We start from the raw sequence: 18694 nt of genomic DNA, 5'->3' as shown, positions 1-18694 counted from the left end.
TTCTGTGGCACGGGCAGCGGCCTTGAGGAGTGGGGGGGGGGGACCCTCCGGATCAGGGGGGTGTTCTGTGGCACGGGCAGTGACTTCAGAGAGGAGCTTCAGCTGGGGGCCCCACAATGGAGTCAGGTGCTTCTGCCGCATGCGCAGCGGGGATCCGCGACGGGTCACAGCCGGCTCTCCGTAGTGAACATTCCAGGTCCGGGGAACCAGCGCTGACCTCACCCGGGCCGGGTCTTCCAGTCCCCGCCATGTTTACTATGGGAAGCCGGCTGTGACTCCTTGCGGCTTCCTGCTACGCATGCATGGGCAGCACTGTGCTTTGTGAATGGTCCCTGGGGGGGAGGGGGGATGGTGGTGCCTAGGCAGACTGGAAGTGGGGGCAGGAACCAAATTGGGGGATTTACACAGTCTATGTTGGCTGCACATACCTGGCTCAGGACGGCCCCCGAGACAGTGCAAGCTGGGAGGTGATTTATCCTAGCAGACTCCACCCATATGTGTAATATGACTTTTGATTGGACATCCATACCTGGGAGGAGCTCCGCCCATTTTCCTGATTCTCCTCCCCGTCCGCCTCCTCTTCATCTGTCAGCCTGGACTGAGCTGAGGGGGCGGAGTCCGGCTCACTGTGATGATCCTCGTCCGGGTCGGTGATCTGCAATAAAATGACAGATAATCAGGAGAGCGTAACAGAGGGGCGGAGCCAGAATCACCACTAGACTCTGCAGGGGCGGGGCTATGGGAGGCATGGGAGGGACTTTCCCCAACATAGAGCTCTCCCACAAATTATTCTTCCATTGTCAGAAGAATATTGAGCTCATAAAATGATTATCAGAAGGGGCAGCAAGTCAGATAGAGCTCCGCCTCATTTCCTGGCTGGAGGACACCCAGCATCATCTAGCGCTTTCCTCCCCAGCCTGACAGCCCTGTCCCCACCCCTTTCCTCCCCAGCCTGACAGCCCTGTCCCCACCCCTTTCCTCCTCAGCCTGGCTGCCCTGTCCCCACCCCTTTCCTCCTCAGCCTGGCTGCCCTGGCCCCACCCCTTTCCTCCCCAGCCTGGCTGCCCCTGGCCCCACCCCTTTCCTCCCCAGCCTGACTGCCCCTGGCCCCACCCCTTTCCTCAACAGCCTGACTGCCCCTGGCCCCACCCCTTTCCTCAACAGCCTGACTGCCCCTGGCCCCACCCCTTTCCTCCCCAGCCTGACTGCCCCTGGTCCCACCCCTTTCTTTCCCAGACTGAATGCCCCTGGCCCCACCCCTTTCCTCCCCAGCCTGACTGTCCCTGGCCCCACCCCTTTCCTCCCCAGCCTGACTGCCCCTGGCCCCACCCCTTTCCTCCCCAGCCTGACTGCCCCTGGCCCCACCCCTTTCCTCCCCAAACTGACTGCCCCTGGTCCCACCCCTTTCATCCCCAGCCTGACTACCCCTGGCCCCACCCCTTTCCTCCCCAGACTGACTGCCCCTGGTCCCACCCCTTTCCTCCCCAGCCTGACTGCCCCTGGTCCCACCCCTTTCTTTCCCAGACTGAATGCCCCTGGCCCCACCCCTTTCCTCCCCAAACTGACTGCCCCTGGTCCCACCCCTTTCATCCCCAGCCTGACTGCCCCTGGTCCCACCCCTTTCCTCCCCAGCCTGACTACCCCTGGCCCCACCCCTTTCCTCCCCAGACTGACTGCCCCTGGCCCCACCCCTTTCCTCCCCAGACTGACTGCCCCTGGCCCCACCCCTTTCCTCCCCAGACTGACTGCCCCTGGTCCCACCCCTTTCATTCATTGGATTTTAGTTCTTCCAATCATGGAGGCTCAGCGTCACACGTGGGCGTTACCTATGCAAATACAGCCAGCCTAGGAACACCCACTCCTCCAGGCTGACTCCCACCCATCAAGGCATTGTGATATTTGCATAACTCCTCCCACTGCTTGCACCAGGACTGAGGGCTCTGGAGAGGAGTACTGAGGCTGGGATGTTTTCGGGAAGCTATGTACAGCCCCCTGCCGGTCCCTCCCAACAGTCATGATCTGCCTGTGTTGCATAGAGAAACACAGAGACCCAGTGATGACATCCTCAGGTCTAAGATGAAGTATAGAACTTTTTTTTAATGATTCCATTAGTATATTGAGGATGAACCAGGGAAGGCAAAATGTAAAGAATTGGTCAGCTGCAATAGAATGTTTGATTGTGGGTTTAATACAACACCCTGTTCATTCTGAGTCTGAATTAGAGGACAAAAAATTCAAGGTACGGCCCTACAGCTGCAACTACATTTCCCAGCATGTCCTGGCAGATGGAGGGTGAAGTGGTAGGAAGCGGCTCAGCAATACATCATATATATATATATATACTCCCTCCTGGGATGTGTAGTTCCCATGGCCCCCTCCAGCCTGCAGTTCCCCTTCCTCCCTCCTAGGTGGCAGCACTCACCAGCTGGAAGGGGTTGCTCAGTCCTCGCTCCTCCAATAGTTTGCGGTTTCCTCGCTTCTTCCTGTTTCGTGGCTCCGCCGGGAGAACTTCCTGCTCTTCCTCTGCCTCCTCGGGGCCCCCCGGCTCTTCCTGGCCCCTCTGGTCCCCGCGCAGCCTCCTCAGGGCCCTGCGGGACATGGCTGAGGATTCCACCCGAGGCCGGCGAGCGCGCACCAGTCCGCTCACGAACGAGCGCGGAACAGACAGGATTGCGCATGCGTGCTATCAGGGGGAGTCCTTCCGACTTTTGGTCGCTAGATGGCGATAGTGATTACATTGCAGGCTGTGGGGGGCAGGGCGCCACCTAGCGGTTTTAGTAGGATCATCACTCTGCATATTTGTATTATTCCTGACACTTTGTGTTACTTTACCTGACAATTGTGCGGTCATGCAACACTGCACATGATTGACATGTACGTCCTTCTCCTCACATAAATAGCACTTTCTATCGGTGCCAGGGGCGGACTGACCATATGGAAACTCTGGCACTTCCGAGGGCCCGGGGTCAGTAGGGGGCCCCATGAGATGCCCCTGGTACCTTTTTCATAGGCTTTTTTTGAGTTTGGGCAAGGACACAGGGGCCCCATGATCTCCTATTGCCCGGGGGCCCCATGACTTGTCAGTTCGGTGGTATTTGATCACCTGTGCGTTTTTATTTTTTGTGCTATAAACAAAAAAAGACCAACAATTGTGAGAAAAAAAACAATATTTTGGACTTTTTGCTATAAAACATCCAGTAAAAAAATTTTAAAAAATCTAATTTCGTCATAAATTTAGGCCAAAATGTATTCTGCTCCATGTCTTTGCTAAACATAGCTGTCCCCATTGGGGAAATTCCCCCACTTCCTGTCCTGGTGACACAACAGGAAGTGAGAAGTGTCACCCAAGTGAAGGACGTCCCTTGTTATACAAGTGTTCCCATTGGGGAAATTCCCCCTCACTTCCTGTCCTGGTGACACAACAGGAAGTGAGAAGTGTCACCCAAGTGAAGGAAGTCCCTTGTTATACAAGTGTTCCCATTGAGGAAATTCCGCCACTTCCTGTCCTGGTGACACAACAGGAAGTGAGAAGTGTCACCCAAGTGAAGGATGTCCCTTGTTATACAAGTGAAATTCTGAAGGACCCTCTGCACACTGGTATATACCCTTTCAAGCAAACTATGCAACAAATAGGGATATTTGGTTCACACATATTGCAATACATGTTTAAGCTGGCCAACTGCGTCAAAGTAATCCCTCTATGGCCAGTCCTACTCTGCCCTGCCTACACAAGTGCTACTGTGGACACAATGCTAGCATAGGGGAAAAGACACAATGGGGAGAGCTACAAGGTTCAGGTCTGGCTACTGACCCAACAATACAACAAACAAGAGATCCCTGTGCTCAAATCCATACAGCTAGTGCATGCATTTATCCATCAGGTGCTAAAGGGGTATCCCTATTTGTTGCATAGTTTGCTTGAAAGGGTATATACCAGTGTAACCTTGTAGCTCTCCCCATTGTGTCTTTTCCCCTATGCTAGCATTGTGTCCACAGTAGCACTTGCGTAGGCAGGGCAGAGTAGGACTGGCCATAGAGGGATTACTTTGACGCAGTTGGCCAGCTTAAACATGTATTGCAATATGTGTGAACCAAATATCCCTATTTGTTGCATAGTTTGCTTGAAAGGGTATATACCAGTGTGCAGAGGGTCCTTCAGAATTTCTAGAGTTAATGTGGTTACACCCCTTTAGCACCTGATGGATAAATGCATGCACTAGCTGTATGGATTTGAGCACAGGGATCTCTTGTTTGTTGTTATACAAGTGTTCCCATTGGGGAAATTATTATTATACAGGATTTATATGGCGCCAACAGTGTGTGCAGCGCTGTACAACATGAAGGCAGACAGGACAGTTACAATACAAATTGGTACAAGAGGAAGCAGAGGGCCCTGATCCTGGGAGCTGACAATCTAAGGGGAGGGGCTGAGTGATACAAAGGTAATAGCTGTGGGGGAGGGGCTGATGGAGGAAATAAATGGCGGCTTACTAGGTAGAAGCAGGATAGACTTCCCCCCTCACTTTCTGTCCTAGTGACACAACAGGAAGTGAGAAGTATCTCCCCAGTGAAGGAAGACTCCTCTTATACAAGTTTCCCCATTGGGGAAATTCCCCCTCACTTCCTGTCCTAGTGACACAACAGGAAGTGAGAAGTATCTCCCCAGTGAAGGAAGTCCCCTCTTATACAAGTGTCCCCATCGGGGAAATCCCACCTGCTACCTGCCCTGGTGACACAACAGGAAGTGAGAAGTATCTCCCCAGTGAAGGAAGACTCCTCTTATACAAGTGTCCCCATTGGGGAAATTCCCCCTCACTTCCTGTCCTGGTGACACAACAGGAAGTGAGAGGAGGCGTCGCCTAAGTGAGGGGAATTCCTTTTCAGACACACACACCCAGAAAGATTTATTTTGCTCCCTCGGAACTACATTGCCGCGGTCTTGTTTCTACACGGAACATAATAATTAAAGGACGGCTGAGGGCTCCAGAGGACCCCTGTTGTGGCGTCCGTGGCGGTGCCTGCGCCGATTTGTGCGCTGTGATTGGACGGAAGTTGTCAGGCGGCGACGGAGGTCAGGACGGCAGCGGTGTCAGTGACATTGCCTCAGCCTGGGGCAAGAAGATGAGTGCCGGGATCGGGCGGCTGCTGTCCGGCAGGGTGCTGAGGTGCTGCGGTCCGGTGTGGTGGAGGGGCCCTGTGGGCGGGGCTGGGGCCCATCAGGTGAGGAGGTTGTCAGGCTCTGGAGGTGGACTTCTCCTTCCCTGTTCCAGATATTCGTGCTTTATAGTGTAAGTGAGGGGAACACCTGCCCCCCCCTTCCCTGGAGTGTCGTTGCCGTGGGCATCCCCCCCCGAGGGTGTCGTTGCCGTGGGCATCCCCCCCCGAGGGTGTCGTTGTTGTGGGCATCCCCCCCCGAGGGTGTCGTTGTTGTGGGCATCCCCCCCCGAGGGTGTCGTTGTTGTGGGCATCCCCCCCCGAGGGTGTCGTTGTGGGCATCCCCCCCCCCCCGAGGGTGTCGTTGTGGGCATCCCCCCCCCGAGGGTGTCGTCGTTGTGGGCATCCCCCCGTTGTTGTGGGCTTCCCTCCCCCGAGAGTGTCGTTGTTGCGGGCATCCCCCCCCGAGAGTGTCGTTGTTGCGGACATCCCCCCCCCGAGAGTGTCGTTGTTGTGGGCATCCCCCCCCCGAGAGTGTCGTTGTGGGCATCCCCCCCCCCGAGAGTGTCGTTGTGGGCATCCCCCCCCCCCCCGAGAGTGTCGTTGTGGGCATCCCCCCCCCCCGAGAGTGTCGTTGTGGGCATCCCCCCCCCCGAGAGTGTCGTTGTGGGCATCCCCCCCCCCGAGAGTGTCGTTGTGGGCATCCCCCCCCCCCCGAGAGTGTCGTTGTGGGCATCCCCCCCCCCCGAGAGTGTCGTTGTGGGCATCCCCCCCCCCCGAGAGTGTCGTTGTGGGCATCCCCCCCCCCGAGAGTGTCGTTGTGGGCATCCCCCCCCCCGAGAGTGTCGTTGTGGGCATCCCCCCCCCGAGAGTGTCGTTGTGGGCATCCCCCCCGAGAGTGTCGTTGTGGGCATCCCCCCCCCCGAGAGTGTCGTTGTGGGCATCCCCCCCCCCCGAGAGTGTCGTTGTGGGCATCCCCCCCCCCCGAGAGTGTCGTTGTGGGCATCCCCCCCCCCGAGAGTGTCGTTGTGGGCATCCCCCCCCCCGAGAGTGTCGTTGTGGGCATCCCCCCCCCGAGAGTGTCGTTGTGGGCATCCCCCCCCGAGAGTGTCGTTGTGGGCATCCCCCCCCGAGAGTGTCGTTGTGGGCATCCCCCCCCGAGAGTGTCGTTGTGGGCATCCCCCCCCCGAGAGTGTCGTTGTGGGCATCCCCCCCCGAGAGTGTCGTTGTGGGCATCCCCCCCCCGAGAGTGTCGTTGTGGGCATCCCCCCCCGAGAGTGTCGTTGTGGGCATCCCCCCCCGAGAGTGTCGTTGTGGGCATCCCCCCCCGAGAGTGTCGTTGTGGGCATCCCCCCCCGAGAGTGTCGTTGTGGGCATCCCCCCCCGAGAGTGTCGTTGTGGGCATCCCCCCCCCGAGAGTGTCGTTGTGGGCATCCCCCCCCGAGAGTGTCGTTGTGGGCATCCCCCCCCGAGAGTGTCGTTGTGGGCATCCCCCCCCGAGAGTGTCGTTGTGGGCATCCCCCCCCGAGAGTGTCGTTGTGGGCATCCCCCCCCGAGAGTGTCGTTGTGGGCATCCCCCCCCGAGAGTGTCGTTGTGGGCATCCCCCCCCGAGAGTGTCGTTGTGGGCATCCCCCCCCGAGAGTGTCGTTGTGGGCATCCCCCCCCGAGAGTGTCGTTGTGGGCATCCCCCCCCGAGAGTGTTGTTGTGGGCATCCCCCCCGAGAGTGTCGTTGTGGGCATCCCCCCCGAGAGTGTCGTTGTGGGCATCCCCCCCCGAGAGTGTCGTTGTGGGCATCCCCCCCCCGAGAGTGTCGTTGTGGGCATCCCCCCCCGAGAGTGTCGTTGTGGGCATCCCCCCCCGAGAGTGTCGTTGTGGGCATCCCCCCCCGAGAGTGTCGTTGTGGGCATCCCCCCCCGAGAGTGTCGTTGTGGGCATCCCCCCCCGAGAGTGTCGTTGTGGGCATCCCCCCCCGAGAGTGTCGTTGTGGGCATCCCCCCCCGAGAGTGTCGTTGTGGGCATCCCCCCCCCGAGAGTGTCGTTGTGGGCATCCCCCCCCGAGAGTGTCGTTGTGGGCATCCCCCCCGAGAGTGTCGTTGTGGGCATCCCCCCCCGAGAGTGTCGTTGTGGGCATCCCCCCCCGAGAGTGTCGTTGTTGTGGGCATCCCCCCCCGAGAGTGTCGTTGTTGTGGGCATCCCCCCCCGAGAGTGTCGTTGTTGTGGGCATCCCCCCCCGAGAGTGTCGTTGTTGTGGGCATCCCCCCCCGAGAGTGTCGTTGTTGTGGGCATCCCCCCCCGAGAGTGTCGTTGTTGTGGGCATCCCCCCCCCGAGAGTGTCGTTGTTGTTGGCATCCCCCCCCGAGAGTGTCGTTGTTGTGGGCATCCCCCCCCGAGAGTGTCGTTGTTGTGGGCATCCCCCCCCGAGAGTGTCGTTGTTGTGGGCATCCCCCCCCGAGAGTGTCGTTGTTGTGGGCATCCCCCCCCGAGAGTGTCGTTGTTGTGGGCATCCCCCCCCGAGAGTGTCGTTGTTGTGGGCATCCCCCCCCGAGAGTGTCGTTGTTGTGGGCATCCCCCCCCGAGAGTGTCGTTGTTGTGGGCATCCCCCCCCGAGAGTGTCGTTGTTGTGGGCATCCCCCCCCGAGAGTGTCGTTGTTGTGGGCATCCCCCCCCGAGAGTGTCGTTGTTGTGGGCATCCCCCCCCGAGAGTGTCGTTGTTGTGGGCATCCCCCCCCGAGAGTGTCGTTGTTGTGGGCATCCCCCCCCGAGAGTGTCGTTGTTGTGGGCATCCCCCCCCGAGAGTGTCGTTGTTGTGGGCATCCCCCCCCGAGAGTGTCGTTGTTGTGGGCATCCCCCCCCGAGAGTGTCGTTGTTGTGGGCATCCCCCCCCGAGAGTGTCGTTGTTGTGGGCATCCCCCCCCGAGAGTGTTGTTGTGGGCATCCCCCCCCGAGAGTGTTGTTGTTGGCATCCCCCCCCCCGAGAGTGTTGTTGGCATCCCCCCCCCCCGAGAGTGTTGTTGGCATCCCCCCCCCCCGAGAGTGTCGTCGTTGTGGGCATCCCCCCCCCCCGAGAGTGTCGTTGTGGGCATCCCCCCCCCGAGAGTGTCGTTGTGGGCATCCCCCCCCCGAGAGTGTCGTTGTGGGCATCCCCCCCCCGAGAGTGTCGTTGTGGGCATCCCCCCCCCCCCGAGAGTGTCGTTGTGGGCATCCCCCCCCCCCGAGAGTGTCGTTGTGGGCATCCCCCCCCCCCGAGAGTGTCGTTGTGGGCATCCCCCCCCCCCCGAGAGTGTCGTTGTGGGCATCCCCCCCCCCCGAGAGTGTCGTTGTGGGCATCCCCCCCCCCCGAGAGTGTCGTTGTGGGCATCCCCCCCCCCCGAGAGTGTCGTTGTGGGCATCCCCCCCCCCCCGAGAGTGTCGTTGTGGGCATCCCCCCCCCCCGAGAGTGTCGTTGTGGGCATCCCCCCCCCCGAGAGTGTCGTTGTGGGCATCCCCCCCCCCGAGAGTGTCGTTGTGGGCATCCCCCCCCCGAGAGTGTCGTTGTGGGCATCCCCCCCCCGAGAGTGTTGTTGTTGTGGGCATCCCCCCCCGAGAGTGTTGTTGTTGTGGGCATCCCCCCCCGAGAGTGTTGTTGTTGTGGGCATCACCCCCCCCAAGAGTGTCGTCGTTGTGGGCATCCCCCCCCCCCCCCGAGAGTGTCGTTGCCCTGGGCCATCATAGGACTGCCCCCCGGGCCATCATGGGAGTGGTACTGGCAGGATCACCAGATTAAAAAGGAAAAAAATAATCCAGAAAGAAAACTAATGCAGCCGTCACATCGAAGGACCGAGAGGCTGCAATATATGTATTAAAAAAAAAAATACAAACTGTGTACGTCCCTGAACTACTTCGGTGTCAGCCTCTCACAGTCCCCGTTACTGCAGAGCTCAGACTGGAAGTGGGAGGAGCGGCTCTGCTGCTGTGATCACGTACTAACAAGAAGCATGCTGATAGGAGAAGAGGACACCTCAGTCTGTGGTTTCACTGTCCAATCACAGGCTGGGGGAGGGACAGGACATAAAAGAGAAAAATCAGGTCTCCTGCCCTGGCAGACCAGGCTGTTCTGTGTGACAGAGCTGTGTCATTCTTAGATCTGGATGGACAGGAATACAAATCCTTTGGCACGTACAGCATCTCCTTCATATATATTATCTCCATTTATCCAGCTGGAGTTCAGATTTAGAAAATATCCGAAGACAAGACATGTATGTGTAGGTTCGGATCTGGTCAGGGGGGTGGGGACCCCTGCAGGACCCCGGGGGTAGGACCCCTGCAGGACCCCGGGGGTAGGACCCCTGCAGGACCCCGGGGGTAGGACCCCTGCAGGACCCCGGGGGTAGGACCCCTGCAGGGCCCCGGGGGTAGGACCCCTGCAGGGCTCCGGGGGTAGGACCCCTGCAGGGCCCCGGGGGTAGGACCCCGGGGGCAGGACCCCGGGGGTAGGACCCCTGCAGGGCCCCGGGGGTAGGACCCTGAGGGCAGGACCCCGGGGGTAGGACCCCGAGGGCAGGACCCCGGGGGTAGGACCCCGAGGGCAGGACCCCGGGGGTAGGACCCCGAGGGCAGGACCCCGGGGGTAGGACCCCTGCAGGGCCCCGGGGGTAGGACCCCGGGGGCAGGACCCCGGGGGTAGGACCCCTGCAGGGCCCCGGGGGTAGGACCCCTGCAGGACCCCGGGGGTAGGACCCCTGCAGGGCCCCGGGGGTAGGACCCCTGAAGGGCCCCGGGGGTAGGACCCCTGCAGGGCCCCGGGGGTAGGACCCCTGCAGGGCCCCGGGGGTAGGACCCCTGCCAGTTGATTCTCCGTCCTTCTCTCCATAAGAAATCGGATTTATAATTGTGTAAAAAGTGATATTTTGTCGTTTATTTGATGCATTTTGTGTGTATTGTCCCCGAAGTGACGGCGGTCTGGTCTCTGCTTTCAGTCTGTTAGGTGGATCTGTTCCTGGAAACCTCCCCCGACATTATCCTTCCTCGGCTCCAGACCATTGCGAGGTAAGTGACCCCGGAAGGTGACCCCGTCTGCATCTTTGTGTAAAGTGAGAATCAGAAATGAGAAAAAAATGTCAAGGAGGAGAGATTGGACAGAATTCCCAGAGTGGGGGAGGTGCAGAGCCGAGAAAACCCAGCAGATCCCGCCCACTCCTGGCGAAACGCTTTCCAACGATTATCCAATCATCTGAGAGAACGCAAACCAAATGTGCGACTTTAACCCCTTCAGTACCGGCACGTTCACCCCCTTCCTGCCCAGGCCGGTTTTCTGCATTCAGCGCTCTCACAGTTTGAATGACAATTGCGCGGTCGTGCGACACTGTTCCCAAACTACATTGTTAGCTTTTTGTTCCTACGGCTTGAGCTTTCTTTTACCGGTTTTTAATCAAAACAAAAAAAGAACATTTTGAAAAGATTTTCTTTGTTTCTGTTATAAAATTTTGCAAATAAATAATTGTTCTTCATAAATTTAGGCCAAAATGTATTCTGCTACAAATCGGTGAATAGTCTGCAGTCTGCAGGAAAACGACACAGTCCCCAAACTGGGGTATATCCTGATGTACTGCGCCAATCATTTCCTGAGCCCCAAAGATGGCGGGACGGTACAAATCCCCCCCAAATGTCAGGGCGGTACAAATCCCCCCCAAATGTCAGGACGGTACAAACCCCCCCCCAAATGTCAGCACCGTACAAATCCCCCCCAAATGTCAGGACGGTACAAACCCCCCCCCAAATGTCAGGACGGTACAAATCCCCCCCAAATGTCAGGGCGGTACAATTCCCCCCCAAATGTCAGGACGGTACAAATCCCCCCCAAATGTCAGGACGGTACAAATCCCCCCCAAATGTCAGCACCGTACAAATCCCCCCAAATGTCAGGGCGGTACAAATCCCCCCCAAATGTCAGGGCGGTACAAATCCCCCCCAAATGTCAGGACGGTACAATTCCCCCCCAAATGTCAGGACGGTACAAATCCCCCCCAAATGTCAGGACGGTACAAATCCCCCCCAAATGTCAGGACGGTACAAATCCCCCCCAAATGTCAGGACGGTACAAATCCCCCCCAAATGTCAGCACCGTACAAATCCCCCCAAATGTCAGGACGGTACAAATCCCCCCCAAATGTCAGGGCGGTACAAATCCCCCCCAAATGTCAGGACGGTACAAATCCCCCCCAAATGTCAGGGCGGTACAAATCCCCCCCAAATGTCAGGGCGGTACAAATCCCCCCCAAATGTCAGGACGGTACAAATCCCCCCCAAATGTCAGGACGGTACAAATCCCCCCCAAATGTCAGGACGGTACAAATCCCCCCCAAATGTCAGGACGGTACAAATCCCCCCAAATGTCAGGACGGTACAAATCCCCCCCAAATGTCAGGACGGTACAAATCCCCCCCAAATGTCAAGACGGTACAAATCCCCCCCAAATGTCAGGACGGTACAAATCCCCCCCAAATGTCAAGACGGTACAAATCCCCCCCAAATGTCAAGACGGTACAAATCCCCCCCAAATGTCAGGACGGTACAATTCCCCCCCAAAGATGGCGGGACGGTACAATTCCCCCCCAAATGTCAGGACGGTACAAATCCCCCCCCAAATGTCAGGACGGTACAAATCCCCCCAAATGTCAGCACGGTACAAATCCCCCCAAATGTCAGCACGGTACAAATCCCCCCAAATGTCAGGACGGTACAAATCCCCCCAAATGTCAGGACGGTACAAATCCCCCCAAATGTCAGGACGGTACAAATCCCCCCCAAATGTCAGGACGGTACAAATCCCCCCCCCCCCAAATGTCAGGACGGTACAAATCCCCCCCCCCCCCAAATGTCAGGACGGTACAAATCCCCCCCCCCCCAAATGTCAGGACAGTACAAATCCCCCCCAAATGTCAGGACGGTACAAATCCCCCCAAATGTCAAATCCCCCAAATGACCCCTTTTTGGACAGTAGACACTCTGAGGAATTTAGTAAGAGGCAAATAGTTGTAATTTTTTTGTCATCTTTTTTTGAAGATAAAGAAATGAAGGAAATGTTTTCCCTCTCCTGTGACATTGTGTCAGCAGTGCTGTGCAGCATCGTCATATGATTGGTGCCCCGGTGATCAGGGACACTTACTGGTGACAGCAATAAAAATATATCTATACCTGGGGAAGTGACATTCAGATTGTCTATAGCAGTGAACTTCATTGTTATTAGCAAGTATTTAACTGAAGGAAATCAATTCAGTGTTTTTTTTGTGATTGGCCACAGTTAATCACATGACACAGATGGGCTGTGATTGGCCCAGTCTGTACCATGTGACCACTGTGATCAATCACAGCAATACAATGGATGGCATGAAAGGAAGCCATCCATTGTTTACAGTTGTCATGTGACCTGCTGTGATTGGTCGCAGTTGTCACATGGTACCGGCAACGGGCCAGTACACAGATTTGTCATCGGCTGTGTTCGAGGGACATGGCCGGTGACAGGTCTTGCTGCAGCACGGCCCCGCGGGTGTGTGCAAGGGGGCGATGCAGGAGGATGTCATATAACGTCCACCCGTAAGACAAAAGTCCTCTTCGGAGGTTGTTTTCCTGGTCACCCAGTCGTACCCAAACCCCTTTCCTGGTCACCCAGTCGTACCCAAACCCCTTTCCTGGTCACCCAGTCGTACCCAAACCCCTTTCCTGGTCACCCAGTCGTACCCAAACCCCTTTCTTGGTCACCCAGTCGTACCCAAACCCCTTTCCTGGTCATCCAGTCATACCCAAACCCCTTTCCTGGTCATCCAGTCACACCCAAACCCCTTTCCTGGTCACCCAGTCGTACCCAAACCCCTTTCCTGGTCACCCAGTCGTACCCAAACCCCTTTCTTGGTCACCCAGTCGTACCCAAACCCCTTTCCTGGTCATCCAGTCATACCCAAACCCCTTTCCTGGTCATCCAGTCACACCCAAACCCCTTTCCTGGTCATCCAGTCGTACCCAAACCGCTTTCCTGGTCATCCAGTCACACCCAAACCACTTTCCTGGTCATCCAGTCACATCCAAACCACTTTCCTGGTCATCCAGTCACACCCAAACCACTTTCCTGGTCATCCAGTCACACCCAAACCCCTTTCCTGGTCATCCAGTCACACCCAAACCACTTTCCTGGTCATCCAGTCGTACCCAAACCACTTTCCTGGTCATCCAGTCGTACCCAAACCACTTTCCTGGTCTTCCAGTCACACCCAAACCCCTTCCCTGGTCATCCAGTCACACCCAAACCACTTTCCCTGGTCATCCAGTCGTACCCAAACCCCTTTCCTGGTCATCCAGTCGTACCCAAACCCCTTTCCTGGTCATCCAGTCGTACCCAAACCCCTTTCCTGGTCATCCAGTCACACCCAAACCGCTTTCCTGGTGATCCAGTCACATCCAAACCCCTTTCCTGGTCATCCAGTCACACCCAAACCCCTTTTCTGGTCATCCAGTCACACCCAAACCCCTTTCCTGGTCATCCAGTCGTACCCAAACCCCTTTCCTGGTCATCCAGTCGTACCCAAACCCCTTTCCTGGTCATCCAGTCGTACCCAAACCCCTTTCCTGGTCATCCAGTCGTACCCAAACCCCTTTCCTGGTCATCCAGTCGTACCCAAACCCCTTTCCTGGTCATCCAGTCGTACCCAAACCCCTTTCCTGGTCATCCAGTCGTACCCAAACCCCTTTCCTGGTCATCCAGTCACACCCAAACCCCTTTCCTGGTCATCCAGTCACACCCAAACCCCTTTCCTGGTGATCCAGTCATACCCAAACCACTTTCCAAAGACTTTTTGTACGAATGTTGATGCGAGGATTCACACAAACGTTCATTCTGTCTCAGTGTATAGCCGGCTTACCACCTCCTTCCTTCTGTCCACAGACAAGTCCAAGGACAACGGCTCGCAGGATGGCAATGACAACGGCAATAAAAAGGATGACAAAAAGAAAGAACCGACGTGGTGGAAACGACTATCGAAGGTATTTCTAGAACATGGACAATGTTGTGCTGAATGAGAATTGCTGAGTACACTATGGAGACGGAGGTTACAGGATGTCATGCCATTACAGATGACAGGTCTGCCTGCCTATGGGTGACCTCCATTGTAATAGGGTTATGATGTCACCTTCAGGTGATTGGACAATGGCATAACCACTCCCCAGGGGGCAAGGCTTCAGTTTTATTTTGTTTTTTTTGCTAGTGTCTTAGGTGATTGGTTTGGTGTCAGTCGGCTTGTTGCCATGTTGTCCTCTCATCATATTCAGTCCTTTGGGACAGGACCCCCCTAATTATAATGCAGATGAAAACATCCCGGGGGGGATTTACTAAAACTGGAGCACCCAGAATCCAGTGCAGCTCTGCATGGCAGCCAATCGGCTTCTACCTTCAGCTTGTTCAGTGAAGCTTTGTCCATAAACCCCGGAAGCTGATTGTTGGACAACTGCACCAGATTCTGCCCCCTCCAGGTTTAGTAAATAACTTCCGTGTCCTGGGATGGGATGGACAGGTAACACAGCATTGCTCACCTGTATTCAGTCAAGGCCCCCCCATTCTAAAATAGGCCCCCCCATTCTAAAATAGGCCCCCCCATTCTAAAATAGGCCCCCCCATTATAAATTGTGAGAGACGATTCTGATAGTTTTTATAACGTAGCAACATCCACACTTGTAGGACCCCCAGCATTAGAGGGGATTTATTAACCCCTTCCAGTCCGGACACTCCCCCCCCCCCCCCCCCCCTTCCAGTCCGGACACTCCCCCCCCCCCTTCCAGTCCGGACACTCCCCCCCCCCCCTTCCAGTCCGGACACTCCCCCCCCCCCCCTTCCAGTCCGGACACTCCCCCCCCCTTCCAGTCCGGACACTCCCCCCCCCCCCCCCTTCCAGTCCGGACACTCCCCCCCCCCCCCCCTTCCAGTCCGGACACTCCCCCCCCCCCCTTCCAGTCCGGACACTCCCCCCCCCCTTCCAGTCCGGACACTCCCCCCCCCCTTCCAGTCCGGACACTCCCCCCCCCTTCCAGTCCGGACACTCCCCCCCCCCCCTTCCAGTCCGGACACTCCCTCCCCTTCCAGTTCGGACACTCCCTCCCCTTCCAGTTCGGACACTCCCCCCCCCTTCCAGTTCGGACACTCCCCCCCCTTCCAGTCCGGACACTCCCCCCCCCCCCCCCTTCCAGTCCGGACACTCCCCCCCCCCCCCCCCCTTCCAGTCCGGACACTATACCCCCCCCCCCTTTCCAGTCCGGACACTCCCCCCCCCCCCCCCCCCCTTTCCAGTCCGGACACTCCCCCCCCCCCCCCCTTCCAGTCCGGACACTCCCCCCCCCCCTTCCAGTCCGGACACTCCCCCCCCCCCCCTTCCAGTCCGGACACTCCCCCCCTTCCAGTCCGGACACCCCCCCCCCACACCCCCCCTCCCTTCCAGTCCAAGAACTCCCCCCCCCCTCCAGTCCGGACACCCCCCCCCCACACCCCCCCTCCCTTCCAGTCCAAGAACTCCCCCCCCCCCCCCCTCCAGTCCGGACACTTCCCCCCCCCCCTCCAGTCCGGACACTTCCCCCCCCCCCTCCAGTCCGGACACTTCCCCCCCCCCCCCCCCCCCCTTCCAGTCCGGACACTCCCCCCCCTTCCAGTCCGGACACTCCCCCCCCTTCCAGTCCGGACACTCCCCCCCCTTCCAGTCCGGACACTCCCCCCCCTTCCAGTCCGGACACTCCCCCCTCCCCCTTCCAGTCCGGACACTCCCCCCTCCCCCTTCCAGTCCGGACACTCCCCCCTCCCCCTTCCAGTCCAGACACTCCCCCCCCCCCCCCCCTTCCAGTCCAGACACTCCCCCCCCCCTTCCAGTCCGGACACTCCCCCCCCCTTCCAGTCCGGACACTCCCCCCCCCCCTTCCAGTCCGGACACTCCCCCCCCCTTCCAGTCCGGACACTCCCCCCCCCTTCCAGTCCGGACACTCCCCCCCCCTTCCAGTCCGGACACTCCCCCCCCCTTCCAGTCCGGACACTCCCCCCCCCCTTCCAGTCCGGACACTCCCCCCCCCCCCCCCCCTTCCAGTCCGGACACTCCCCCCCCCCCCCCCCCTTCCAGTCCGGACACTCCCCCCCCCTTCCAGTCCGGACACTCCCCCCCCCCTTCCAGTCCGGACACTCCCCCCCCTTCCAGTCCGGACACTCCCCCCCCCTTCCAGTCCGGACACTCCCCCCCCCTTCCAGTCCGGACACTCCCCCCCCCCCCCTTCCAGTCCGGACACTCCCCCCCCCCCTTCCAGTCCGGACACTCCCCCCCCCCTTCCAGTCCGGACACTCCCCCCCCCCCCTTCCAGTCCGGACACTCCCCCCCTTCCAGTCCGGACACTCCCCCCCCTTCCAGTCCGGACACTCCCCCCCTTCCAGTCCGGACACTCCCCCCCCCCCCTTCCAGTCCGGACGCTCCCCCCCCCCCTTCCAGTCCGGACGCTCCCCCCCCCTTCCAGTCCGGACGCTTCCCCCCCCCCCTTCCAGTCCGGACGCTTCCCCCCCCCTTCCAGTCCGGACGCTTCCCCCCCCCCCTTCCAGTCCGGACGCTTCCCCCCCCCCCTTCCAGTCCGGACGCTTCCCCCCCCCCCTTCCAGTCCGGACGCTCCCCCCCCCCCCCTTCCAGTCCGGACGCTCCCCCCCCCTTCCAGTCCGGACGCTCCCCCCCCCCCTTCCAGTCCGGACGCTCCCCCCCCCCCTTCCAGTCCGGACGCTCCCCCCCCCCCCCCTTCCAGTCCGGACGCTCCCCCCCCCCCTTCCAGTCCGGACGCTTCCCCCCCCCCCTTCCAGTCCGGACGCTTCCCCCCCCCCTTCCAGTCCGGACGCTTCCCCCCCCCCCCTTCCAGTCCGGACGCTTCCCCCCCCCCCTTCCAGTCCGGACGCTTCCCCCCCCCCCTTCCAGTCCGGACGCTTCCACCCCCCCCTTCCAGTCCGGACGCTTCCCCCCCCCCCCCCCTTCCAGTCCGGACGCTTCCCCCCCCCCCCCCTTCCAGTCCGGACGCTTCCCCCCCCCCCCCCTTCCAGTCCGGACGCTTCCCCCCCCCCCTTCCAGTCCGGACGCTTCCCCCCCCCCCTTCCAGTCCGGACGCTTCCCCCCCCCCCCTTCCAGTCCGGACGCTTCCCCCCCCCCCCTTCCAGTCCGGACGCTTCCCCCCCCCCCCTTCCAGTCCGGACGCTTCCCCCCCCCCCTCCAGTCCGGACGCTTCCCCCCCCCCCCTTCCAGTCCGGACGCTTCCCCCCCCCCCCTTCCAGTCCGGACGCTTCCCCCCCCCCCTCCAGTCCGGACGCTTCCCCCCCCCCCCTTCCAGTCCGGACGCTTCCCCCCCCCTTCTAGTCCAGGCCAATTTTCAGCTTTCAGCGCTATCACACTTTGAATGACAATTGCGCGGTCATGCAACACTGTACCCAGATGAATTTTTTTAGCATTTTTTTTGAGACAGATAAAGCTTTATTTTGGTGGTATTTATTCTCCGCTGGATTTATTTTTTGCTAAATAAATGTAAAAAACCAAAAATTTTTAAAAAAAGGTGTTTTCTTATAAAATTTTGCAAATAAATCTTTTTTCATAAATCTTGGCCAAAATGTATTCATCTATCTTTTTAGCAAAAAAAAAAAAAATAAAATAACCCAAACTAGTTTATAACCAAAAATTATAATTTTTCAAAAATGTGTTTTGCATTTTTATTTAATTTTTTTTATATTATTAGTTATGTTTTTTTTTTAACATACTGTCACCCTAGCAGTGCAGGGTTACCATGGTGACACTGTACTACTTGTGGGGGGTGATGATTTTTTTTTTTTTTACACTGATTGCTTTTACACTAAAGCTGTAAGAGGAATCATTTCTCCTTCTCTCTGGCTGCATTCTTGCAGCCATTGAGAAATACTGTGATTGGTCAATGGTCCTGTACCATGTGATCTCTGTGATCATTCTCAGATTTCACACGTAGTAAGCAATGATGTCAGAAGTGACATCTTGTTTACTACTATTCATGTGATTACTGATTGGCCAATCAGTGATCACATGATCGAGACCTCGCACAGAGGTCCTGTACAACGATTGGTGTTCCCAGGGAGCGAGCACAAGCAGTGAATGTGGGTGACGTGTAGAAATGTCAACCCACTTTGGCAGCACTCCCATCCAGCCGTTTATAGACATGGGCCAGACAGGAAGTGGTTAACTAAAAGGCAGCTCTGTCCACCCGCTGGCTCTATACAAGTTTTGGGCAATTTTTAGACATTTTGCCTGGGCACCCCTGAAGAAACCTCAAGGCACCCCAGGCTGCCTGGGCACCCCTGAAGAAACCTCAAGGCACCCCAGGCTGCCTGGGCACCCCTGAAGAAACCTCAAGGCACCCCTGAAGAAACCTCAAGGCACCCCAGGCTGCCTGGGCACCCCTGAAGAAACCTCAAGGCACCCCAGGCTGCCTGGGCACCCCTGAAGAAACCTCAAGGCACCCCAGGCTGCCTGGGCACCCCTGAAGAAACC

At 58.3% G+C, this 18694-nt stretch overlaps 2 protein-coding genes across 2 annotated transcripts in view; one reads left to right on the top strand and one right to left on the bottom strand.

Annotated features, from left to right (window-relative positions):
• The window catches only part of LOC149430857 (uncharacterized), a gene marked incomplete at its 3' end in the record, with an annotated part of 6360 nt that extends 3684 nt beyond the window's left edge, over window positions 1–2676 (bottom strand). The window contains exons 1-2 of the mRNA XM_089665989.1: window positions 2423–2676; window positions 530–655 (exon numbers count right to left, since the gene is read on the bottom strand). Coding sequence (XP_089522115.1) covers window positions 530–655; window positions 2423–2599 — 303 coding nt within the window. The remainder of the gene's footprint in view (window positions 1–529; window positions 656–2422) is intronic.
• Window positions 2677–4998: 2322 nt separating this feature from the next.
• Window positions 4999–18694, top strand: part of LOC149430856 (mitochondrial inner membrane m-AAA protease component AFG3L1-like) — a 29945-nt gene continuing 16249 nt past the window's right edge. The window contains exons 1-3 of the mRNA XM_089665988.1: window positions 4999–5220; window positions 10112–10181; window positions 14071–14168. Coding sequence (XP_089522114.1) covers window positions 5122–5220; window positions 10112–10181; window positions 14071–14168 — 267 coding nt within the window. The 5' untranslated portion in view covers window positions 4999–5121. The remainder of the gene's footprint in view (window positions 5221–10111; window positions 10182–14070; window positions 14169–18694) is intronic.

This window comes from Staurois parvus, unplaced genomic scaffold (assembly GCF_062004578.1).
Source record: "Staurois parvus isolate SC_StPar_1 unplaced genomic scaffold, SC_StPar_1.0 ptg002455l, whole genome shotgun sequence".
In the NCBI taxonomy this organism is placed as follows: domain Eukaryota; kingdom Metazoa; phylum Chordata; class Amphibia; order Anura; family Ranidae; genus Staurois; species Staurois parvus.
This window is presented reverse-complemented; position numbering and strand designations above follow the sequence as displayed.